This window comes from Solea solea, chromosome 10 (assembly GCF_958295425.1).
Source record: "Solea solea chromosome 10, fSolSol10.1, whole genome shotgun sequence".
NCBI classification, from domain to species: Eukaryota; Metazoa; Chordata; class Actinopteri; order Pleuronectiformes; family Soleidae; genus Solea; species Solea solea.
The window spans coordinates 26,389,192-26,416,760 of record NC_081143.1 but is presented as its reverse complement, the minus strand read 5'-3'; the positions used below and the strand labels follow the sequence as shown (position 1 = coordinate 26,416,760).

The 27,569-nt window shown below is 39.8% G+C and overlaps 2 protein-coding genes and 1 non-coding gene across 3 annotated transcripts; 2 read left to right on the top strand and 1 right to left on the bottom strand.

Moving 5' to 3' along the window:
* Positions 1–3,326: 3,326 nt before the first annotated feature.
* Positions 3,327–3,408, bottom strand: trnas-gcu (transfer RNA serine (anticodon GCU)). Its single transcript has one exon. It is a non-coding gene; the product is annotated as a tRNA-Ser (tRNA).
* A 3,836-nt stretch (positions 3,409–7,244) lies between these two features.
* Positions 7,245–10,188, top strand: LOC131467134 (gastrula zinc finger protein XlCGF57.1-like). The gene is made up of 2 exons (XM_058640866.1): positions 7,245–7,619; positions 8,038–10,188. Exons 1-2 carry the CDS (start codon positions 7,523–7,525, stop codon positions 9,426–9,428), a joined length of 1,488 nt encoding a protein of 495 aa, XP_058496849.1. The 5' UTR covers positions 7,245–7,522; the 3' UTR covers positions 9,429–10,188.
* A 2,807-nt stretch (positions 10,189–12,995) lies between these two features.
* On the top strand, positions 12,996–14,534 carry LOC131466772 (sperm-associated antigen 6-like). Its single transcript, XM_058640211.1, has one exon. The coding sequence runs from the start codon at positions 12,996–12,998 to the stop codon at positions 14,532–14,534; it is 1,539 nt and encodes a 512-aa protein (XP_058496194.1).
* The last annotated feature ends 13,035 nt before the right edge of the window (positions 14,535–27,569 follow it).

The following is a 27,569-nucleotide window of genomic DNA, read 5'->3' as shown; positions in this document are numbered from 1 at the left end:
CTTTTTTTGTCACATTTTGGACGACATACTAACCTATGACTTTTTTGTCACATTTTGGACGACATACTATAGTATGACTTTTTTGTCACATTTTGGACGACATACTAAACTATGACTTTTTGGTCACATTTTGGACAACATACAAACCTATGACTTTTTGGTCACATTTTGGACGACATACTATAGTATGACTTTTTGGTCACATTTTGGACGACATACTAACCTATGACTTTTTGGTCACATTTTGGACGACATACTAACCTATGACTTTTTTGTCACATTTTGGACGACATACTAACCTATGACTTTTATGTCACATTTTGGACGACATACTAACCTATGACTTTTTGGTCACATTTTGGACGACATACTAACCTATGACTTTTTGGTCACATTTTGGACGACATACTAACCTATGACTTTTTGGTCACATTTTGGACGACATACTAACCTATGACTTTTTGGTCACATTTTGGACGACATACTAACCTATGACTTTTTGGTCACATTTTGGACGACATACTAACCTATGACTTTTTGGTCACATTTTGGACGACATACTAACCTATGACTTTTTGGTCACATTTTGGACAACATACTTTAGTATGACTTTTATGTCACATTTTGGACGACATACTAACCTATGACTTTTTGGTCACATTTTGGACGACATACTAACCTATGACTTTTTGGTCACATTTTGGACAACATACTTTAGTATGACTTTTATGTCACATTTTGGACGACATACTAACCTATGACTTTTTGGTCACATTTTGGACGACATACTAACCTATGACTTTTTGGTCACATTTTGGACGACATGCTAACCTATGACTTTTTGGTCACATTTTAGACGACATACTAACCTATGACTTTTTGGTCACATTTTGGACGACATACTAACCTATGACTTTTTGATCACATTTTGGACGACATACTAACCTATGACCTTTTTAGTCACATTTTGGACGACATACTATAGTATGACTTTTTTGTCACATTTTGGACAACATCCTAACCTATGACTTTTTGGTCACATTTTGGACGACATACTATAAGTATGACTTTTTGGTCACATTTTGGACAACATACTATAGTATGACTTTTTTGTCACATTTTGGACAACATACTAACCTACGACTTTTTGGTCATATTTTGGACGACATACTAACCTATGACTTTTTGGTCACATTTTGGACGACTTACTATAGTATGACTTTTTGGTAACATTTTGGACGACATACTATAACCTATGACTTTTTTGTCACATTTTGGACGACATACTATAGTATGACTTTTTTGTCACATTTTGGACGACATACTATAGTATGACTTTTTTGTCACATTTTGGACGACATACTAACCTATGACTTTATTGTCACATTTTGGACGACATACTAACCTATGACTTTTTGTCACATTTTGGACGACATACTAACCTATGACTTTTTGGTCACATTTTGCACGACATACTAACCAATGACTTTTTGGTCACATTTTGGACGACATACTAACCTATGACTTTTTGATCACATTTTGGACGACATACTAACCTATGACTTTTTTTGTCACATTTTGGACGACATACTAACCTATGACTTTTTGGTCAAATTTTGGACGACATACTAACCTATGACTTTTTGGTCACATTTTGGATGACACTAACCTCTGACTTTTTGGACACATTTTGGACGACATACTAACCTATGACTTTTTGGTCACAATTTGGACGACATAATAACCTATGACTTTTTGGTCACATTTTGGACGACATACTAACCTATGACTTTTTGGTCACATTTTGGACGACATACTAACCTATGACTTTTATGTCACATTTTGGACGACATACTATAGTATGACTTTTTGGTCACATTTTGGACGACATACTAACCTATGACTTTTTGGTCACATTTTGGACGACATACTAACCTATGACTTTTTGGTCACATTTTGGACGACATACTAACCTATGACTTTTTTGTCACATTTTGGACGACATACTAACATATGACTTTTTTGTCACATTTTGGACGACATACTATAGTATGACTTTTTTGTCACATTTTGGACGACATACTAACCTATGACTTTATTGTCACATTTTGGACGACATACTAACCTATGACTTTTTGTCACATTTTGGACGACATACTAACCTATGACTTTTTGGTCACATTTTGCACGACATACTAACCAATGACTTTTTGGTCACATTTTGGACGACATACTAACCTATGACTTTTTGATCACATTTTGGACGACATACTAACCTATGACTTTTTTGTCACATTTTGGACGACATACTAACCTATGACTTTTTGGTCAAATTTTGGACGACATACTAACCTATGACTTTTTGGTCACATTTTGGATGACACTAACCTCTGACTTTTTGGACACATTTTGGACGACATACTAACCTATGACTTTTTGGTCACAATTTGGACGACATACTAACCTATGACTTTTTGGTCACATTTTGGACGACATACTAACCTATGACTTTTTGGTCACATTTTGGACGACATACTAACCTATGACTTTTATGTCACATTTTGGACGACATACTATAGTATGACTTTTTGGTCACATTTTGGACGACATACTAACCTATGACTTTTTGGTCACATTTTGGACGACATACTAACCTATGACTTTTTGGTCACATTTTGGACGACATACTAACCTATGACTTTTTTGTCACATTTTGGACGACATACTAACATATGACTTTTTGTCACATTTTGGACAACATACTAACCTATGACTTTTTGGTCACATTTTGGACGACATACTTACCTATGACTTTTTGGTCACATTTTGGACGACATACTATAGTATGACTTTTATGTCACATTTTGGACGACATACTAACCTATGACTTTTTGGTCACATTTTGGACGACATACTAACCTATGACTTTTTGGTCACATTTTGGACGACATACTATAGTATGACTTTTTGGTCACATTTTGGACGACATACTAACCTATGACTTTTTTGTCACATTTTGGACGACATACTAACCTATGACTTTTTGGTCACATTTTGGACGACATACTAACCTATGACTTTTTTGTCACATTTTGGACAACACACTATAGTATGACTTTTATGTCACATTTTGGAAGACATACTAACCTATGACTTTTTTTGTCACATTTTGGACGACATACTAAACTATGTAATTTCGGTGACTTTTTGGACCACATACTAAACTATGACATTCTGAAGTCTGTCATATTTGATTTCTCAAATAAACCTATTGACACAAGACAAAGTTGTAGTTAATTGTTTGCATGCTGTAATACAGAGACTGTCGACGAGGATGGGATTTGAACCCATGCGTGCAGAGCACAATGGATTAGCAATCCATCGCCTTAACCACTCGGCCACCTCGTCCTTACATTCCCTGTTTTACAAAGTAATATTACGCAAAACAGAGAGTTTTTCAAAGTAAAATCATGGAAAATAACACTATTTTGCCTAACTACGACTAACCTATGACTTTTTTGTCACATTTTGGACGACATACTAACCTATGACTTTTTGGTCACATTTTGGACGACATACTAACCTATAACTTTTTTGTCCGATTTTGGACGACATACTAACCTATGACTTTATTGTCCCATTTTGGACGACAAACTATAGTATGACTTTTTGTCACATTTTGGACGACATACTATACTATGACCTTTTGTCACATTTTGGACGACATACTAACCTATGACTTTTTGGTCACATTTTGGACGACATACTAACCTATGACTTTTTGGTCACATTTTGGACGACATACAACCTATGACTTTTATGTCACATTTTGGACGACATACTAACCTATGACCTTTTGGTCACATTTTGGACGACATACTAACCTATGACTTTTTGGTCACATTTTGGACGACATACTAACCTATGACTTTTTGGTCACATTTTGGACGACATACTAACCTATGACTTTTTGGTCACATTTTGGACGACATACTAACCTATGACTTTTTGGTCACATTTTGGACGACATACTAACCTATGACTTTTTGATCACATTTTGGACGACATACTAACCTATGACTTTTTGTCACATTTTGGACGACATACTAACCTATGACTTTTTTGTCACATTTTGGACGACATACTATAGTATGACTTTTTGGTCACATTTTGGACGACATACTTACCTATGACTTTTTGGTCACATTTTGGACGACATACTAACCTATGACTTTTTGGTCACATTTTGGACGACATACTAACCTATGACTTTTTGGTCACATTTTGGACGACATACTAACCTATGACTTTTTGGTCACATTTTGGACGACATACTAACCTATGACTTTTTTGTCACATTTTGGACGACATACTTACCTATGACTTTTTGGTCACATTTTGGACGACATACTATAGTATGACTTTTATGTCACATTTTGGACGACATACTAACCTATGACTTTTTGGTCACATTTTGGACGACATACTAACCTATGACTTTTTGGTCACATTTTGGACGACATACTATAGTATGACTTTTTGGTCACATTTTGGACGACATACTAACCTATGACTTTTTTGTCACATTTTGGACGACATACTATAGTATGACTTTTTTGTCACATTTTGGACAACATCCTAACCTATGACTTTTTGGTCACATTTTGGACGACATACTATAAGTATGACTTTTTGGTCACATTTTGGACAACATACTATAGTATGACTTTTTTGTCACATTTTGGACAACATACTAACCTACGACTTTTTGGTCATATTTTGGACGACATACTAACCTATGACTTTTTGGTCACATTTTGGACGACTTACTATAGTATGACTTTTTGGTAACATTTTGGACGACATACTATAACCTATGACTTTTTTGTCACATTTTGGACGACATACTATAGTATGACTTTTTTGTCACATTTTGGACGACATACTATAGTATGACTTTTTTGTCACATTTTGGACGACATACTAACCTATGACTTTATTGTCACATTTTGGACGACATACTAACCTATGACTTTTTGTCACATTTTGGACGACATACTAACCTATGACTTTTTGGTCACATTTTGCACGACATACTAACCAATGACTTTTTGGTCACATTTTGGACGACATACTAACCTATGACTTTTTGATCACATTTTGGACGACATACTAACCTATGACTTTTTTTGTCACATTTTGGACGACATACTAACCTATGACTTTTTGGTCAAATTTTGGACGACATACTAACCTATGACTTTTTGGTCACATTTTGGATGACACTAACCTCTGACTTTTTGGACACATTTTGGACGACATACTAACCTATGACTTTTTGGTCACAATTTGGACGACATAATAACCTATGACTTTTTGGTCACATTTTGGACGACATACTAACCTATGACTTTTTGGTCACATTTTGGACGACATACTAACCTATGACTTTTATGTCACATTTTGGACGACATACTATAGTATGACTTTTTGGTCACATTTTGGACGACATACTAACCTATGACTTTTTGGTCACATTTTGGACGACATACTAACCTATGACTTTTTTGTCACATTTTGGACGACATACTATAATATGACTTTTTTGTCACATTTTGGACGACATACTAACCTATGAGTTTTTTTGTCACATTTTGGACGACATACTAACCTATGACTTTTATGTCACATTTTGGACGACATACTTACCTATGACTTTTTGGTCACATTTTGGATGACATACTAACCTATGACTTTTTGGTCACATTTTGGACGACATACTAACCTATGACTTTTTTGTCACATTTTGGACGACATACTAACCTATGACTTTTATGTCACATTTTGGACGACATACTATAGTATGACTTTTTTGTCACATTTTGGACGACATACTAACCTATGACTTTTTTGTCACATTTTGGACGACATACTAACCTATGACTTTTTTTGTCACATTTTGGACGACATACTATAGTATGACTTTTTGTCACATTTTGGACGACATACTAATCTATGACTTTTATGTCACATTTTGGACGACATACTAACCTATGACTTTTATGTGAGATTTGGACAACATACTAACCTATGACTTTTTTTGTCACATTTTGGACGACATACTATAGTATGACTTTTTGTCACATTTTGGACGACATACTAATCTATGACTTTTATGTCACATTTTGGACGACATACTAACCTATGACTTTTATGTGAGATTTGGACAACATACTAACCTATGACTTTTTGGTCACATTTTGGACGACATAGTAACCTATGACTTTTTGGTCACATTTTGGACGACATACTAACCTATGACTTTTTGGTCACATTTTGGACAACATACTTACCTATGACTTTTTGGTCACATTTTGGACAACATACTAACCTATGACTTTTTGGTCACATTTTGGACGACATACTAACCTATGAGTTTTTTTGTCACATTTTGGACGACATACTAACCTATGACTTTTATGTCACATTTTGGACGACATACTTACCTATGACTTTTTGGTCACATTTTGGATGACATACTAACCTATGACTTTTTGGTCACATTTTGGACGACATACTAACCTATGACTTTTTTGTCACATTTTGGACGACATACTAACCTATGACTTTTATGTCACATTTTGGACGACATACTATAGTATGACTTTTTTGTCACATTTTGGACGACATACTAACCTATGACTTTTTTGTCACATTTTGGACGACATACTAACCTATGACTTTTTTTGTCACATTTTGGACGACATACTATAGTATGACTTTTTGTCACATTTTGGACGACATACTAATCTATGACTTTTATGTCACATTTTGGACGACATACTAACCTATGACTTTTATGTGAGATTTGGACAACATACTAACCTATGACTTTTTTGTCACATTTTGGACGACATACTATAGTACTTTTTTTTATCACATTTTGGACAACATACTATAGTATGACTTTTTTGTCACATTTTGGACGACATACTAACCTATGACTTTTTTGTCACATTTTGGACGAAATACTAACCTATCACTTTTTTGTCAGATTTGGACAACATACTAAACTATGACATTTTGGTGAAATTTTGGTTTATACAATATAATTATCACGTTTATATGATATATTTATCACGTAGATCCAGGTAACTCTCGTGTTAGCCTAGCGTGAGGAGACCCATCCAATATGGCGGCGACGCTAGACGTAGAGAATCACGTAATGTAATGAGGCGTCTACGTATATGGCTTACCATCATGCGTGCTGTGGGCGGGACCGTTAACCAGGAAGCTGTACGCCCTGCTCGTCTTGTACAACAGGGCTATTATTGTTTTTAGCATCAGCGTCTGTGCTCCGCACTGAGTTAGCTCGTGTTAGCTCATGTTATCTTTCGTGTTTGGAGTCACCGTCACCGCTCGTGAAGACAGGAGGACACACGGTGAAGCTGGACAGAAACTTCAGGTCACTGTTAGCTGTTAGCTTAGCTCGTTGCTAATGATAGCGTAAACAGTGAACGGAATGATGGAGCACAGCTGTTTGGACCATGAGAGACTCAGTTTAGATCACCCAGAGAGGCTGAATGAAGACAGACGCCCTCTAGTGGACTGTCCAACAGGTAAGAGGACACAACAGCAAAATACAAACATTATATACAGGAGAGTTACAATGATTTGCCTTTTTGTTATTTAAATAACCAGCAGCTGATTATTGTTTTATTTAATTTCTGTTTAATTATTGTGACTTTATCATTTTAGTTTTTCCTTATTTCTGTGAATGTGCACTGTTTTGTTGTCAGAAACTTAATGTAGGGCCGTTGCATTGGTGTCTTTATTTATTTGAGGCTGTTTAGTGTGAAGATTGTAAAGAATAAATGTGCAAAACACAAGAGTACGCACTTACAAAACACGCCTGTGCGTGCTCAACAATATGGCACAAAAATAACGTCTCGTATTGATAACTTTACTTTTTTATGTTCTTATTAAAAATACAATTTGAGGGTACATTTATATTGTGTGTTTCTCTGTTCCCTGCAGATGTCCAACATCTGCTGGTGATCAAAGAAGAGGTTCCCACTGAGATGATCACCAGTCCAGATCAGGCTGACTCAGAGAATCGTCACATTAAAGAGGAACAGGAAGATATCTGGACCACTCGGGAGGGAGAGCAGCTTCACGTGCTGGAGAAGGCTGATGATGGAAAGTTGTTGTCACTCACTGATGTTCATGTGAAGACTGAAGACGACCCAGAGAGTCCTCACATCAAAGAGGAACAGGAAGAGCCGCTTCTGAAGGAGGTCGATTGCAACACGTTCTCACTCACTATCGTCCTTGTGAAGACAGAAGACGATGAGGAGAAACCTCAGTCGTCGCCGCATCACAGCGAAACTGACGAAAGCAGAGAGACGGAGCCCCCAGCCACCGTCTCAGCACGACCGGTAAAAACAGAAGCTGGTGGAGATGATCATGTCCACTCAGATAACGATGACAACGAGACTCCAGACTCGTCTCAGACTGAAGACAGTGACGTTGACTGGAAGGAACCTCAGACACACAAACAGAGAGTCCACACAGCGGAGAAGCCGTTTGAATGTGATGTTTGTGGGAAAGGATTTACAAAGAAGATTGACTTTAAGAGACACCTGATGGTCCACACGGGAGAGAAACCGTGTAGCTGTGATGTTTGTGGGAAAAGATTTATCCGCAAGTGTTTTGTCAAGAGGCACATGATGGTCCACACGGGGGAGAAACCATGCATCTGTGATATCTGCGGGAAAAGATTCAAACACAAGAGCAATTTTAAGATTCACATGATGGTCCACACTGGAGAGAAACCGTGCTGCTGTGACGTGTGTGGGAAAGGATTTACACGCAAATCTTTGCTGAAAAGACACGCGATGATTCACACGGAAGAGACGACGTGTAGCTGTAACATCTGCGGGAAAAGGTTTAAACAGAAAAGTAATTTCAAGACGCACATGATGGTCCACACGGGTGAGAAACCGTGCAGCTGTGACATGTGTGGGAAAAGATTTACTCAGAACTTCTTACTAAAGAGACACATGATGGTCCACACGGGCGAGACGTCGCACAGCTGTAACATCTGTGGGGAGAGATTTAAGCGGAAGAATTCCCTCAAGAATCACATGAGAGATCATACGGGAGAGACGCCGTACGCCTGCGATGTATGCGGCAGAACGTTTACAAAGAAGAGTTCTCTGAAGACGCACACGATGGTCCACACGGGAGAGAAGCCGTTCAGCTGCGGCGTTTGCGGGAGAAGCTTTAGACACAAAAGTTACTTCAAGACGCACACGATGGTCCACACAGGAGAGAAACCGTGTCGCTGCGACGTTTGCGGGAAAAGTTTTACCAACAAGAGTAATCTGAAGAGACACATGGTGGTTCACACGAGAGACAAATCATGACGAAATGAAAAGTGAAAACAATTCTTCACCACTTCAAGCAGTCATTTTGTTTCCTGAAGCTGCTCATCGAAGCTCAACCTGCTGTTTACCCACATTATTCTCATTAGTTCTCATGTGCTACTGATGGGCTTCTACTATCCCCTGAAGCAAAAACCCAAGCAACTGCACTCGAATTCCATCAGTGTCTCTCGAGCTCATGTGAGGCAGCTTTGAAATAAAATGATTGTCATTATACAACCGAAATTTCAGATGGAGGAGGGACGATCAGAGCCGCTGTGACCTCTAACATGTTTTCATGGAACATCACCAGAGAATCCACGCAAACTAGAAATTACAAATTAGAAAATGTGGGTTAATGAGCAAAGCACTTATTTTATATAAGAGCCTAGATTTAAATTGGCTAAATAAATTATTGATCGAGTTGGGAAACAAATAAATAAATAAATAGTGGTGGCTCATTGAGGGCCCTCTGACCCCTTTCCAAAAGGTGCAAAATGGTTTGGTCCGCCAACTCTGCCCTCTTCACTCGGACTCTTCTCTCTCATTCAGACAAACAGTAACAGTAGTGATGATGAGCAGATGATGAGGCTTCATTAATGTGCACACAACCCCCCCCTGCTGGTCAAAGACTATCAAAACAGCCAGATATGTTATACTGTACATGTAGGTGATTTTATCAATGTGTAATAGACTCAAGTCTGTCCTGTAACAGTGGAGCCAAGGAAAATAAATTAATTCACCTTATAATGAATACATTACATGTGTTGTTCATGTGTTCATTCATATATAAATAAAATGTCTTTTTTTTTATGGGCATGTAACATGACAATACAATGATGTCTAATATCCCAACAAGGTAAGGGCCAGTGAATGTGCAATTTAAGGATTTAATTCATTTTTATATTCAGAAACAAAATACCTTCAACTGTGTCTGGGGTTTCAGACGAGTCCTCCATTTTGAAGCAACGTCTGCTCTGAAGTAAACTCTTATCGCAGGGTATAACCTTAATAAATAAAATCACAACTCACTTATTCATAGCACTGAGAAGAGTTTTCACAGTATCATACAATATATAAGAAAGGATTTAATGTACAATTAATGTACTAATTTTAAAGTAGGTACATAGAAATTTGGAGGACATTTTTCTCATTCAGTGTTGGCGTTTTTTCCAAATGAATCCAAAATGTGATGTCATCTCTTGGAGAAAGAAGCTGGGTGTGATGTCATGTACTGTGTCACATGAGAAAAATACATGGTCTGTTGTTTAAATGTTATTTTTCACCAAATGAGCAGCTGTTTTCTTCTATGTTGAATCATCGTCTGAGTCGTTCCTCAGAGGGATATATGTAAATGTTTTCAGTGAGGGTTTGTGAGGTTGCTCCAACCTGGAAACCCAACTTGAAGGGGCATTCTTTTATTCATTCACTCATCTTCTACCGCTTTATCCTCCACATGAGGGTCGCCAATCCCAGCTGACATGGGGCAAAAGGCGGAAGGGTCACACCCTGGACTGGGACACATACAGACAAACAACCATCCACTCTCACACTCACACCTGCGGTCTTGATGTCACTTATGACATCACAACAGATCAAAGGCGAGTACAATATTAAAACGACAATTAATCACAACTAAACCTAAGAAGAAGGCAAGGGATTAAGAACCGTGAACTGTGATTAAGAATTGTAATAAACTGTGGATGATGGCAGCATTACACCTCTGAGTGTGCAGCCTGCTGGGAACACCGAAGGAGAAGAAGAAGACTATCCACAGTCTAGATGCCAAACAAAACCAACAAATATTAAGTAGTTTTATGTGAAATGGACAACAGAGGAGATGGACCACACATGCCAAGAAATCGTAAGTTTTCACGTGCATCGTTTTACACACAGACCTTAAGGTGAACTGATTTACAGTTTAATTCACTTTTTGATTCACAGGTCCACGTTGGTTCATTTCTGCAACAAGAGATTTGCCGCCAGCCGATCTGCTGACTGATGTGGACTTTGCATGGCTGAACGCCCTGCACATGGGAGGGAGGGAGCAGGACAACAGGCGAATTGTGTTAATCTTTACCCCAGATCTAAACGTGCAAAGACACCTACTTGTGATTCCAGAGCTGCGAGTACAGTGGCTGTGACAAAAACCCGACATTTAACAAAAACAGACCCACAGTGTCTGAACGTGACGAATGGAACGGCGGATAAACGGCACTTCTACTTTTCAAAGTTATTTGTATGTGCTGTACCTCGGGACGCCTACTATACAGAAGCATTTCAGCAATCAGACAGCTTACCTGAATGTTTGATACATGTTTATGTTGTTTTTTGTAAAAAAAAAATTCAAGTTAACGTGACATTCACACGAAGAATTAATGACAAATAAATGAGTAAAAAAAACACAGTTGTTCCCAGTTGTATTTGGTTGTGCTGGATCTGTTTGTGATGTCGCAAAATATTCAATATCAATGAGATTTTTTTCCGGGGTCTTTTTTTCAATATTTTTACGAAATGTGCGGTCTGTGCAATTTATTATTCAGGTTCACTTTTTACGGGAAAAAAAAAATTTCTCTTACAAGATTTTTTTTCCCGGGGGCTGTTTTTATGTAAAAAAAAAATTTCCAGGGTCTCTGTATACATTTTTACAATATTTTTTTCCAGGGACTGTTTTTACGGAAAATAAATTTTGCGGTCTGTTCCGGGGCCAGTTTTTAATGCGATTTATTATTCAGGTTCAGTTTTTACAAAAAAAAAAAAAAATTATTTTACAAGATTTTTTTCCGGGGGCTGTTTTTATGTAAAAAAAAAAAAAAATTACAGGGTCTCTGTATACATTTTTACAATATTTTTTTCTGATCTGTTTTTACAATTTATTTTATAATTTTTTTTTCGTGGGGGAATTGGTTTTCCTGAGTGAATAAGTTACCAGAGAAGCTTCAACCCTAACACAAAGAACGTTCCCCAAAGGTTGTACGAAGACTAGTTACAATCAAACCAACAACTAACATTTAGACAACGTTCCCTCAGGGTTAGGCCGGAGCCTAATCTCCCCTAAATGTTGAGGGAACCAAAAACCTGTGGTTGCACCGTGGTCTCCACACAATGTTCTCGTTTGGTTGTTGTTGTTTTACAGCTAAAAGAGAATATTGTCCAGGGAACATTCTGGGAACCAAACGTCCAACCAAAAACTAACGTTAGGGGAATGTTAGGAAAACTTTCCATATGAACCACAGGAAAACCTAGGAGGGAACCTTCAGGGAAGGTTTCTGCAACTAAAAGATAACGTTCCCAGAACGTTCTGGGAACCAAAGATTGTTAGCTGGAATCTCCCCATCACTACCATGGACTTAGATTTGGGAGTGACAAGCTAGGATTTTGAGAGAGTGACATTACATGACGTCACTCTCAAAACTCTTTGAAGTGTTCTAACTTCAAAGTAAAAGTACCTGGTGGAGGTATTTTTTGCCAACTGAACAACAAACAACTCTTAAGACTACCTTGACAAAGGAAGTGCCAGAGGAAGACATGTGATAGCCGATGGAAGTGGCTTTTTACATCTGAATAAAAATGAGTCAGCGACAAATCATACAAGTTTTTCAGGAGTACCAGAAATCACGGTTGCATTTCGTGCAAACTGTTGCTGATCTGGCATCCAGACCCCAGAATATAGAAATCCTCCACAATGCCGGTGCGATGGCCATGCTCCGCGCCCTGTTGTTGGACGTGGTCCCCAGCATTCAGCAGGCTGCGGCCGTGGCTCTCGGTCGCCTGGCCAACTACAGTGCTGAGATGGCGGAGGCCGTGGTGAAGGAGGACATCCTTCCCCTTCTGGTCCACTCTCTGGGCTTGCAGAACAGGCTCTATAAGAAAGCGGCAGCGTTTGTGCTGCGTGCAGTCGCCAAACACTCCACCGGGCTGTCCAGTGCGGTCGTGTCATGTGGGGGTTTGGATGCAATGGTCATCTGCCTGGAGGAGTTTGACCCGTTGGTGAAGGAGGCAGCAGCCACGACTCTGGGCTTCATTGCGCGGCACAGTGCGACATTGACACAGTCTGTTGTGGATGCTGGCGCGATCCCGCTGCTGGTCATGTGCCTTCGAGAACCCGAGATGGCTCTGAAACGAACCGCGGCCGCCACAATCAGCGATATCTGCAAGCATACCCCCGAACTGACGCAGATGGTGGTGGAATGTGGTACCATCACACATCTGGTGCAGATGATCAACAGCCCGGACACAAAACTGAAGAGGCAGGTGTTCTCGGCCTTGAGCCAGATCAGCAAGCACACGGTCACCATGGCGGAGATGGTGATCGAGGCCGAGGTCCTCCCTGCCGCGGTTGCCTGCCTCAAACATCCAGACGACCATGTGAGGATGAACGTCGCTTCTCTGATGAAGGAGATCGTGAAACACACACCGGAGCTGTCACAGGTCATCGTGAACAGTGGTGGCTTGGCAGCGGTGATCGACTATCTGGCCGAGTGCCGTGGAGATCTTCGGCTACCAGGGATCTTGATGCTGGGATACGTGGCGGCGCACAGCGAGAAACTCGCCATGGCCGTCGTTCTCTCCAAGGGGTTGCCCCAGCTGACCCTGTGTCTGTCCCAGGAGCACGATCACCACATTAAAGCATCCACGGCCTGGGCCATCAGCCAGATCGGCGGTCACACGACTCAGCATGCCAACGCCGTGGCCAAAGCCGGCCTGCTGCCCAAACTGCTCCAGCTCTACATGAACACCGGCAGCTCGGAAGACCTGCAGATTAAAGCTAAGACGGCACTGAACAGTATTCTGCAGAGATGCACCGACCTGCCATCACTGCAGCCGCTTCTCTTTGACGCGCCGAGCAACATCCTCAAGCACGTCGTGTGCCAGTTCAGCAAAGTACTGCCTCACGACAGCTTGGCGCGGCGTATTTTTGTGACAAGCGGGGGTCTGGCGAAGGTGCAAGAGATCAAGGCCAAGTCTGACTCTGCTCTGCAGAAGTACATCAGAGTAATAAATGACTGTTTCCCAGAGGAGGTGGTCAGGTACTATTCCCCCGGCTACTCGGAGATCTTGTTGGAGAAAGTGGAGGACTATGAGCCTGAAATCTCCAAGCTGAAATAAGAGCTCAGCCCAAAAAAATGGTCAAGAAACCTTTATCTGAAATGGATCCAGTCTGGAGACGTGGGACATGTTGGCGGACATCGTAAGTATTGGGTTCATTATTTTACACAGATACAAAATTACGGAGGCGCATCGCATTCACCTAAAATAATTTAAAAAAAATGTTTTTAGGGGCAGTTTTTACAAAACCTTTTTTCCTGTTCTGTTTTTACGAGAATTCTTTTAGGGTCTTTTTTTTTTTGCGAGAATTTTTTTTCAGGTCTGTTTTTACAAACTTTTTTTTGGGTCTGGTTTTTCTGAGAATATGAAACTTTTTTTGAGTCAGTTTTTACGAAACTTTTTTTATATATATATATTTTTTTTGGGGGGGGGGGGGTCTGTTTTTAAGAGATTTCTTTTCGGGGTTTGTTTTTACGAGAACAGGCCCTGAAAAAAAATCTGGTGTATTTTTCTTTAACTTTTTAAAAATGATTTCTCTTTCTGATTTGTAGGTCCCTTTTTGCTCGTTTTACCCATAGATCACTTTGTATCGGGAAAAGACAAAGAAGAGTTTAGGGAAATTACAATCTCTTGGGAAAAAAAAAGATTACCTGATGTTTGTTGGACAGTCCAAGTCCAGGTACAGCTGGTGAAAAAAACAAACAAATATAAAAGTTATAGTTTACAAATATTTTAATTTAGCTTTTATTTATTATTTATAATAAGTTTACATTGATGTGGAAGGATTATCATAAATATAATCCAGAGCTGGTTGGTTATTCCACGTGATATGCAGAGGCTCCGTTCAAAATTCAAATGTATTATTATTAATTTTATCATTATTATGAAATAAATGACGTGAACGGAAATATGACGTGTTATAATCTTCTCAGAGTTGTGATTAATGACTTTTATAGAATATATATTATTCCAGAGCCTTAAGAGCCCTGAGAATGTAGACTATGACAACGTTGCAATTCCAACATTAAGATGAGAAAAATAAGGGACTTACAGTGAGAGGAGGAGGAGAGAAAGAATAGTGTAGAGGTTTTCTACTTCCAGAAGATGGCAGCAATGTAACATCATGAATGCAGCCAGTGCTTTAACTCCAGAGAAGAAGAAAAAGAATTATTGACTGTGACTGATTTCTCTTTTACACTTTACACCAGGCAGGTCCAAAGTCTGGCATGTGGGCCAATCACGGCCCTCAGCTCCGGTTTTATATTATAATATTATAGATCTTTTCTCTCTTTTTCTTTTTTACATTATTTTCACTCCTACATGGCTTAGATTTGGTTTCTGCATATTCAAATATTTGAAAAGAAATTTTAAATGAGTGTATTTGCAGATAAATTCCTTAAAGCTATTCTACAAAACATTAGGACAATCCCTTATTAACAAAGGTAACAAAGATTTCCCATTTACTGACTCAATATACAATTGCTTTGAAATGACATAATCTTGAAATAATCCATTAATTTCCCACTGTTTTATTCTGCACATAAGAGCTGCTGCTTTAGCTGAAACCAATCCCAGTCCATCACCATCATCATCATCATCTTCATCGCAGCAGCAGCAGTAGCAGGGCCACAACACTCAGACGTCCTCACATCCACTCACACTTACACCCTGTCCAGTTAAACCTCTGCATGGTTCTGGACTGTGGGAGGGAGCCGGAGAACCCAGAGAGAACCCACCTGCACTCAGGGAGAAACTAGGATCCAAACTGGTGACCTTGCCATTAGGAAACAAAGTTACCCACTTAACCACCACGTGGCAGTCATGATATTGGAAAAATATTATCAGAGGAGAAGACGTTAATATTTATAATCACATATCAGATATGAAGAAATCAGATGGTATATTTATATGTCTCTTTAAATAATATTAAGTAAATTCATTTGATTGTCTGCTACAAGATTAAAGTGCCAGTTTTTAAGAATTGAACTCAAGTTTTAAAAATCAGTGATTAAAAACTTTCACAAGCCATTCACAAAGTCCTTGTTTTAAAAGACATGGAGAGGCTTTAGTTTCTTTTCTTAAAAATGTGACTTTGAAAGAAATAAATATATATATATATACACGTTGCTGTATATGTAAAAATTCACAGCCTTTCTTTGCATGTTTTATTGATAACCCTAACCCAAAACACGTGGAGGATAAAGCAGTAGAAGATGGATGGACGCTAGTAAAGACGCAAGGAGATTAACGACTAATATATCCTTATATATCCATATTACTAATACAATAATATATATATCCTCACCCGCTCATAAGAAGAAGGACTCAGGTGAGATCGTGGAGCTGTTATTCCTTAGATTATTACATCACACATACAGTCACAGCACAGGGTCCAAAAAAACGTTCCGAGTAGCACGTACCAGTCAGTCAGAGGTGAAGAAGCCTGTTAGATGATCTTGAACTTGCCTACAGCTGAAATTCTGAAGATTCCTGTACACTTATCACAACATGAGCAGCTTCAGGAAGTGAAGGTATTTAGAATCTAATGTTTGCAGCAGGTTTTATTTTTTCATTACAGCGGGGGGGGGGGGTTTACTGAACTAACTTTCCACAACAGTGGCTTTCTCACAGCTTTTTCTCCATCACAGAGTGACAACATATTTACCTGTATTACTGCATGATGATGGGATGCCTAACACTGTTGTTGTGTCGTCCACACAGAAGAACACTACAAAGGCTTGGTTGGGTCCACTCAGTATCTCCATGTTGCTGCAGATGAGACAAGAAGAGACAAAAGGGCGAAATGTGTGCTCTCCGACCAGAAGTCCTCCACCTTACCCACTGCTGCAGCTCGACGGTGAGTCCAGACTTATCTGATGTTGTGTCCAGAAAAGTTCAAGAGTCATAAGAAAGACCATCTGCGAGGCTGACGTCACAAGAACATGGTAAAGTTATGTTTTTAACGAGTCTGATTCTACTGTAAAATGAGGTGAGTGGCTTAGCGAGGAAGAGTCAAAATTCAGAGTTTTCTGCATCATGACAGCGGCACAGTAGTTTTGAAAAACAGACCCCAAAAGAATTGCGTAAAAACAGACCTGAAAAAAAAATCTTGTAAAAACAGACCTGAAAAAAAATCTCGTAAAAACAGACCTGAAAAAGAAATCTCGTAAAAACAGACCTGAAAAAGAAATCTCGTAAAAACAGACCTGAAAAAGAAATCTTGTAAAAACACACCTGAAAAAAAAAAATCTATCAAAAACAGACCCGAAAAATAATCTCATAAAAACAGACCCAAAAAATAATCTTATCAATACAGACCTGAAAAAAAAATCTCGTAAAAACAGACCTGAAAAAAAAAAATCTCGTAAAAACAGACCTGAAAAATTATCTCATAAATACAGACATAAAGACTGACTGGGAAAAAAAATTCACATATAAAATTCAATAGGAAAATAGGAAAAAATTGCGTAAAAACAGACCCGAAATGTTTTTTGCTTTAAAACAGACCCGAAAAAAATTGCAAAAAAGACCTAAAAACCAGAATGTCACCAAAAACAGAGCCTTTTGAAAAATGATTTTAGATGAATGAAGAATGTTCCACACAAATCCACTCTTGAAACAAACTCATTTTAAAAACACAAAAATCCAACACTATTGTAAACTTCAGCTCAAATGTGCTGAACATTAGTTTATTTTCCTCAAAGATGTAAAACCAGTGATTTTACACTTTACCTCCTGACATTATAAATCAAGAAAGAAGCTGATTTTCCTGTAGATTTGAAGAACATCAGCTCCTTTTGAAAAGTAAATAAAGAGTCAAATCCGTGCTGTTTGTTACAAACCTTTTATTAAGATATTCAGATTTTTTTTCCTCATTCTTTATCAGTCTGGTTTCTTGTTTTCTCTTTACAGTAGTTTATGTGCAATCATCTTTATTACTGGGTCACAGTTAGGAATTCACAAAGTCATTGGCACTTGGAACACATGGGGGAGGGGGGGGGCACTGGCATGTACACGGGGGGCGGGGGCAGGAGGTGGAGTGACGGGGGATGCGTGTTTGTGTCTGTTTTAATTGGGGTCAGAGGTCGGGTATTTGCTTTGACATCGGTATACGCCACTGCATTGTTTTTCTTTCTTTTTTTCTTTTTCTAAATTTATCTCCAAAAAAGCTGTGTTGTTCTGTCACTTTTTCTGAGATATGAAGAATAACAATAAAGAATAATAATACCTCATGCTGCGAGTGCACACCTAACAATCAAACTTCAATAGTGCTTTTATGTCGTCATGTACAGTTTACATATTTATATATCGGGGTGTCGAGGAAAAAGCGAAAAAAACGAGCTGTAAAGTTACCCACCACCAGAGACAAGGAGAAGCAATAAAAAATAGTCCTTTTTTTTACGGTCATGATCACTAGTTAAGCCCCGCCCTCCCCTCCCATCCTCCCCGAGTCTATAGTATGATGATTCTGAGGTAAGACTGTGTCGACATGGACTCTCGGCGTTTCTGTAAAATAAAAACAAAGAACCCTGCACTGTATGCATTCAGATGGTCCAGGAGCGAGCTCCCTGCTGAGTTTGTTCCTGAAAACAAAAAAAAGGTGATGTACCTGCATTGTTACGGCAGCCGCGGCAGCAGCAGCCGCTTACGTCGTAATCTGTTGGGATTGAGGTTGGTCTATGGCTGAGAGCTTCCGAGGTAAACTGGTACTTTTTTTTCTTTTCTTTTTTTTTAACCTTTTGTTAAAACTGCATCAGTGACGAGAAGACACACACACACACACACACACACGCACACGTGTCCTGTAACACCTGCTGCAGGTGTGTGTGTGCGTGTGTGTATGTGAGTGAGTGAGCTTCTGTGTTTCAGAGGTTTGCCCGTTTTTGTATACATATACAGTATATATATATATATTTTTATTTATGTTAAGTGTGTTGTTGTCTCTGGTGTGTGGGGATTTGGAAAAAGAGCGAGGGGTAAAATTTGTCTGAATAGACAGGATAGAGCTTAAAGGCAGAGATCAGGTTCTTTTTTTTTCTTTGAAGTGTGTATGGTATTATTATTATTATCATCAAGCACTGAATAAAGGCCCTGGAATACTCCTGTAGTATCCCACGTCACCATCGGGTGGCTGTACAAGTCCGGGCACGTGGAGTCTGGGTGTCAGCCGGTTCAGACAACTGTCCTTGGCGACTACTTTGTTTTTTTGCTTGGTAAGCGGGCGGGGCTTATACTCCCGAAATTCAGTTTGCGCGTGGTTCCAATATCTGGGCTCAGGTGCAGCCTGCGTGTTGATGAACGCACCAATCCGCGTCATGCACATGGCGCAGAAGTACACCAGGGTCTCGACGCAGTGCACCGCCATTTCTGTTGACCCCCCCGATGAGCCACATACTCGATTGACTGACTGGACTTTAGACTGAAAAGTTTAGCAGTTTATACACTTCAGTTTCCAGGCGCTCTAACAGCAAACGTACACGTATCAAAACTGAATATTCTCCAGTTCCGATAATGAAAAACGTGTGTTAATGCTTCACACAACCACAGTGTGTGTGTGGGGGGGGAACCTGAGCTATTCCTTTAAGGAGCCGGAAAAGGGGGACAGAGGCTGAGCTGAGGATGAGGATGGACAAAGAGGATTCACCGCGGGATCACAATGTGGCGTCCGCCTCCCCTCATTTTTCTGTATTTCAGAGTTTAGACAGTTTTCACACACACACACACACATAATGAAACATTCCTCCAGGTGTTCATCAGGGTCCCTATACAAAAAAAAATTCACCCTCTGTGACCAAGTTACACTCACATGAAACAGTGAACACATACCTTTTATGAAGTGCCTTGGCCTTAACTTGTGTCGTAGCTGCAAACCTTCAATTTCAAAGCTGCATCATTTAAGTTTGAAGAACCACTTCTAAAAACGACCCTGAACTGCATTCATAGAATCTTTCAGCTCATCGGCTTGGTTTTTTTGATGCCCAGAGCTTTTGTGTTATTATGATTCAGTCTCTTTCTTTATCATTCCCAGCAGCTTTAAGTAGCTGTTTTTTTAGTTAATACGCTCACACCAAGCAACAAGCAGAGCAAACTGGTGAAGAGCAGGCATTTCTGACAGCAGCTGGTTGAGAACAACACTAAATGTTGGACTTCAAACATCTGGAGTATTTGAATGGCAAAGTCTGGTTAATTGTCCATTTCCCCAATCATGGGGTTTCCTGACAAATCTTTCACTACCAACTTTGTTAAACCTGCCATTTTAAATACAATGATGTGGCTTTAAGAAGAAGAGGCACCAAAATAATGAATTATCTCAGTTTGAGTAAACTGAAGTGTCTGAGGGTGGATTTTTTTCATTTGACATTTTGACTGGATTCCAAAAAAATTGTAGAAATAAAAAAAAAAGGGAAAAGAAATCAAAGACATTTTTCAGGTCAAACAAACACAAGCACTTTGACAGAAACGAAGGTGGCAAAGACGTAAAAGCTGAAAACGTTGGTAGCTAAAGTTTCTTAGTTTGAAGTCTTGAGCCAGAATATATAATCTGAATTATATACTCCGAATCGAATTTTCAATTATGTCGTCAATTAGTTTATCTTGAGGCGACTTCAAGACGTTTAAATTAAACCATTTTTTCTTCACGTTTCCTTTCTCCTGCTGCCACCTGCTGGCAAAGCGAGCCGATGCATTGGCTCGGTGCGTCCCAGCCTTTAGGGTGAGATCGTACATCTTTGCTCTCTCCGGTTTCATCACGTTGTTTGTGCTTGCTCGGTTTGACCAACGATGCATCAAAACACTCCTGCCCCATTTCTACATTTGTATAGGAACCCATTTTGGATCATCGACCCCCCCCCTGACCTTCACACTTTCACCAATAACCGCTCACCCCACCTGAACTCTCCCCTTTGACTCCTCCTTCTCCACCCACCTGTGCAGGAGATTACGCTCTGTGCTCCCTCTACTCCCCCCACCTGGAGATGAGACAGGTTGATGGGCACATCATTATTATTATTATTATCATTATTATTTTACAGTAAACAACAAAATGTCAAAGAGAGAAGAAAAAAAACAAAAACATACAGAATAAAAAAGGGAATAATAGTACAAAAAGAGTTTTTTTAAAAACAAAAATAAAGGAACTTACAAAAAGACCTCTCACATTACATCTAAACAGTCTTACTTCTCACAGCAGCATCCAACCTACAGACAGGAACTGACATAGTGAGTGTGCTCAGAAAGGTGCAGAGGGCTTTGGCTATTCTGGACAGTTGAGCTCTTGCCCAAAAGGTGCTTCTTTTTCTTTTCTTACTTACAGATGATTCCACTCTATTCTTGTCACTTTTGTTCCCATCTATGGATCGGCAGCCGAGGCAGATCAGGAGCGACAGGTATGGACAAACCCGTGGATGGATTAAGATCAAGGTCAAATGACTGCAGTGCTCTTTTTCTTTCATGTTAGCAACTCTCAAATCGACTAACAATTTATTTTTTTTTGGCATTGTGGCCCAAAAGATGTGGACATTTTGGCGGTTTTGTGCCTTGTGCCGGATTTGTAAAAAATAAGCAGCAGGAGCCTCCAGCGGTCCGCTGTTAAGGTGCTCAGATAAATACAGTGATCGAGACTATTTTTTTGTTACAATCATAGCTTGCGAAGGATCACTGCTTCTTGGAATCTCACCCTCTGGTGGAACTTGCAGTTATTGCAGCTGCTGAGCCCCCTCATTAAAATGTTTTTGTCTCAAAGCTGCAGGGACTGCGTCATCCACCAGATGGCGTTCTTAAGAAAAAAACAAAAACAAAACATAAAGCAGCAATAGCTTATTCTTTGTGGAAAAGCTGGTCCAAGAACCAGGTCAAGTAAACTTACTTTGGGTCGATTTCTAAGCTAGAACGTTTATTAATGCCGTCACAAGACAATGGAGTAATATTTCATCCATTAAGAAATTTTTCCTTTTTTATAAAAACAGACATTCAGACTTGTAGCCTTAAAATGAAGTGAGCCTGACAGCATTTTGTTTGTTCCAACGGTCCATCCATCTATTGACACTTTTCCACTACACGGTTCTGGTCCAACACGGCTCGACCCTACACAGTTTAGTTTGTTTTCCATTATTATAAAAGTAATACTGCAACTTCGTTTTACACACAAACTAGTGACTAGAGAGTTGTAAAGCTGCTGTTTTCAGTGGAACATTGGAATCATTAGAATCAGTTGATTAAAAGTTGATTGGAAAAGCAAAAAAAACTGTGCCGTGCCAATGCCGATGCGAGTCGAGTTGTGCCGGGACCATGTAGTGGAAAAGCGGCAGATCAGTCTGCCTGTCCATCTGCTTTCTGCAGTCCCCGTTTCCTGCTCTGACACTAGCTGCAGCACAGTAAAAAAACAACAAAAAAATCCAGTCCAGCATTGAAACCCCAAACCCTTAACCCTTCCACCTGCAAGCACTTCAGTCATACAACAATCACAATGCAAAAATATGTGGTTCTCTTTCTCTATTAACTAATTTACAACTACCCATGTCTCCACTTCCTCCTTTTTACTTTTTCTTTTTTTTTTTTACACAACTTGGCAACTCTACATATGTGTGTTAATGTTGAATTATTAGTAGAATCTTTGTTAAACAACTTTTAAGGACTACAGTACACTAGCTCAAATGTAGAAAACAAAAAACAAAACAAAGGCAACCAAAAACCATAAAAAAAATGATAAAGAAGAATTTCAAAAAGGGTATACAAAGCTCTTCTAAAATCGCGAACAAACGTGTATCGCTTAAAAAATAAAAGTACTCTCTGGCCCCGCTCAACCTTTAGCTGTGCTCAGTCGTAGCTGCCCTACCGAGGCAAACAAAAGAAAAAGGCCGCAACCTATGACGCAAAAATATTAACATGTATTTTCAGTTTGAAACATGTTCAAAACACGGCTTTGACGTTAGGTCAAAGACGTCGATGTACTGTGTTGCATTGGTATCTGCTGCTGCTAGTTAGCTTGCTCACTAGCTAACCCTGTCCTAGCTAAGAGGTGACAGTGCTAACGCGCTACGTTCTCAGTCCAACATGAGGGGGCTCAAAAATGAATGCAGCCCCATAAGGTGCAACAATAAAAACACATATGCCCTAAACCTTTTGGCAAAGTGAGCGTTATCAAACATTTTGGGCGGGGAAAAGAAAAAGTAATTAAAAGAGAGAGTTAGCGCTGCGTCTTCTACTGCTTACGTCGGCTACGTAGCAATAGCAAACACATTGAACCTTTTACAAATCTGTCAAATGGTGCTTTTTATTTTTCATCTAAAAAAAACGTTTATGATGTAGAGCTGACGGTACGTGACAGTACGGACTATTACTGTTTGGTTTCGGGAAGATTAGTGTTCTAATTTTTGTAAGGAGACTCATTCTCGCCTATTTCCTCTTTAGTAGCCCCCCCAGCAACCATCATTCAACATTTCCTCCAAATAAATGAGCAAATTAAAAGCCAACAATGGCAGATACTAAAGAAAATATATGAGGTTTGCCACATTTTCCTAAGATTTATCTTCAAATCCCTGGGTGTAAAACCTTGTTTAAAGCCATATGCACCACAGTCAAACCCAGGAGAACAAGCACCAGCAGACAGAGGAAAATTTAGCTCTCTGTTATCACAACTAAACCCAACCTTTCTACAGTGAGCAGCACTTATCTGCGCCTGAGGAGCAACGGTACCGGAACCGCCAACCATCCGGGTACGAGCCCACAAGTTCTCTCTACATTATTTGCCCGTTTTCGAAAGTCAAGTACCACATTCAGACTTTTAGAAAGTCTAAAAAAAGGTCTAAAGGAGTGTTCATACCTGTCCTGCAGAGGTGTTTTGTGATCAAATTATGAAACTTTGAATGTTTTTCAAGGAATAATTTGATAATTTGGTTTATAAAATGTGAGATGATTCTGTAAAAATGCTAAGCACAAAGGAATATCTCCATTTTTTTGCTCGTTTCCTCATAGAAAACTAACAGGCACATCATTACGTTCGGTCCCCCAATCTTTGTGGCGTTAAAAACAATTGTGGCTGTTTACTCTTGATTCATGTATCTCTGAGCCTCTCAGCTACAGTTAATACAGTTCTGATGATTTTAAAACAAATTTTAAACAAACGTAAACAGAAGTCACTTGTGTTTCTCCTAATCCTCAAAATGACAACGTCATCAAATCAATCAGTTGTTTAGTATACCGTCCTAGAGCAGCAAAGAAACTCGAATATACACATTTAAGAAGCTGAAATCACAGACCTTGCCTTCATTAATAACAAATTTTAAAATAAAAAACACTTTTACTGATGAAAATAGTCAATTACTTACATTATCATATCGCAGTGCTTAAAAAAGGAAGCAAAAAAATTAAAAACCTTGAGCCAAATCTGTTTCTGAACACACAAGATACATAATTGTTCCCCACGATTTTATAGATATTTAGTGCAATGTCAACTTTGTGGAAAACGAAAGCTACATTTTGAAGGTTTTACTCTTTTCTCTGGATCACGGAGTTTCCACTGAAGACAAGTTTAACACTCTCTCTTGTAATCGTGAGTATTATCATTATATGATATATAGCTCGGTTCAGTGTTTACAGGTAGCGAATCTTGTCAGTGATTTGGTTTTGCTCTGCACACTGGCGTAATAATTTTTTTTGGTCAACGACAGAATCTCACAAAAAAGAAGGGGGAACCAATCACAAAGGAAGTTTCTTTTCCCTAGGTGCGCTACAGGTGAGCTTGACGAGACAATGACGGGGAAGAGATGTCAAGCGGCCATTGAATAACAATGGCTGTTGCTTCCACTTTAAAACGACGGCATTTCTAGATCTGAGCTAGAAATACATCATCTGGATCACTGGTTGTAGGTCTGTCCAATTGTGTACAGATGCATTTTGATCTAGTTTGGTATTTGCCAGGTTATTCTACAGGTTAACCAGCCATGCCGTCTGTGATCGCACCCTGGCTCTGGGTCTCCGATTGGCCGTGGTTGTGTTGTAGCTATGAAATGAGACGGGTTCCTGTGGGTCGCGTTTTTTGAATAATTCACACCGAGCGACTGCTGATCGTGTCGATGATCCGATTATCAGGGCTGAAAATTGTTTTGTGAGACCTCGGCTCGAGGGACTGTGTTGTGCGTCTCGCTTTAAAAAAAAATTGAGGGGGGGAAAAAAATATGCCCGAGTTATTAATTCAGCCTTTGACCCAAAATGCCACACAACATAAACAAACAAGTAGCCAGGTATTTATCTTTGTGGCACAGGGCCGGAGAGCGACAATTGCCTCCTCCTTCTCCTCCACCTCCTCCTCTTTGTCATTAGTCTCTTCTCTCCTCTCACTCTCATCTCTTTGTCTGGATTGTGGCTTCGCTCATGTGACGGCACACTGCCGCAATGCCTCATCTGTCCTGGGAGATTCTTAACAAACATCTCCTCCTCGGGAAGAACAGCACACACACACACACACACACACACACACACACACACACACACACACACACACACCCCTCCCCATCACTGCTCAAGTCTGGGATGATTAGAATTATTTCTTTAGGTCAACTGGTTCAACAGTCTAGTCGATATAAGCCTCGCGATTGGCCCCCGCGTCTCTCACGTGAACGCTCCGATTGGCTGGTGATGCCAACCAGAGGGGATTTGGGGACAAACACCTCTCATCAATAGTCTGATTATCAAAAGTGCAATAAAGACAAACACAATCGGACCACAATGTCCTGAGAGGAGGAGGAGGAGGACAGGCAGAATGCTTGAAAGCACAAAGAACCAAACACACACACACACACACACACACAAAGCACTGATGTGCACAGTCAGAACGTACCTGCACCCGTTAATTTGCTCATTTGTATTCAAATAGCTCGATGTATCTGTTGGCTCACGCACACACACACACACACACACACACACACACAGAAACAGATATAACAATGAGAACTTCAGTGCAGTGAAGAAAATAAAGAGTCGACACAGAAATGAAGGAGTGGTAGATGTGAAATGATGGTCCACATAATGAAGCGACAAGGGACCAACACTATTTAGCTCCTTCCTGTGCGCAAGAGAGAGAGAGAGAGAGAGAGATGTATACATAATGAGGAGATGAGACAGAAAGAAATGTAAACAAAGAAAATGGCAAACAGAGGAAAAGTAGAGAGGCAGGGGAGGACAGAGAGGGAAGAAAAAAGTATATGTGTGCTTGTGTCCTGACTGCAGTTGGGTGGCAGGACATTTACCTGCCGACAGAATAATAATAATAATAATAATAATAATAATAATAACAAAAAAACCTGAACAGGGCGTCCGAGAGATGTGTTCATTTTCTGCTCTGATATTTAAATGATCTATTAAGAAAAAAACAAAAACTGCACATTCAGGTTGAGCTGCAGCTTTGACGAGGCACATATGTAGAAGACTTACTGCTGTTGGTATGGATATGTGACTGTATGTGTGTGTGTGTGCGCGTAAAGCAAGGGGGAAGAAACAATAGAAAAAAAGAATGGTATGCTGCTGTCTGAGGCAGACAAAAACAAACAGCCGCTCATCTCAACCTCTGTGCACATACCACCCACCATCCTCACACACACACACACACACACACACACACACGTATACATACACAGACCTTGCAGGGCTGAGCACCCAAACCACCCACACACAGTGACAGACATGCGCAGTCACCACACGGAGCCAGACGCACACGTATGCAGCACATAAGATTGAGGTGCAGACCCAGCCTGGCACAGGCACGTGCATTAAACACATGCACACACACACACACACACACTGTACCACTCAAAAGCTCTCTCGAGTGAGGAGGCAGACATTAACATGCCATAAATGGAGATGGAGGGAAGCGAGAGGAGTGGAAAAGAAAAAAAACCCCAGCATACATACATTAATATGCACACACACACATTCACTAAAAGAAAAACACACCCACGCATTGGGTTGGCACAGATGCGCACACACACACATACACACAAAGCTTTTACAAACAGCTCCCAAACCCACCCTGCGACAAACCAGACACACACACACAGACACACACACACAGACACACACACACACACACACACACACACA

What these genes read in the sequence shown, in the direction of transcription:
- LOC131467134 (XM_058640866.1), top strand. Translation starts at nt 7,523, where the DNA reads ATGATGGAGCACAGCTGTTTGGACCATGAGAGACTCAGTTTAGATCAC. An exon ending in TCTAGTGGACTGTCCAACAG is followed by an intron (nt 7,620 to 8,037) that starts GTAAGAGGACAC and finishes TGTTCCCTGCAG; the next exon opens with ATGTCCAACATCTGCTGGTG.
- LOC131466772 (XM_058640211.1), top strand. Translation starts at nt 12,996, where the DNA reads ATGAGTCAGCGACAAATCATACAAGTTTTTCAGGAGTACCAGAAATCA.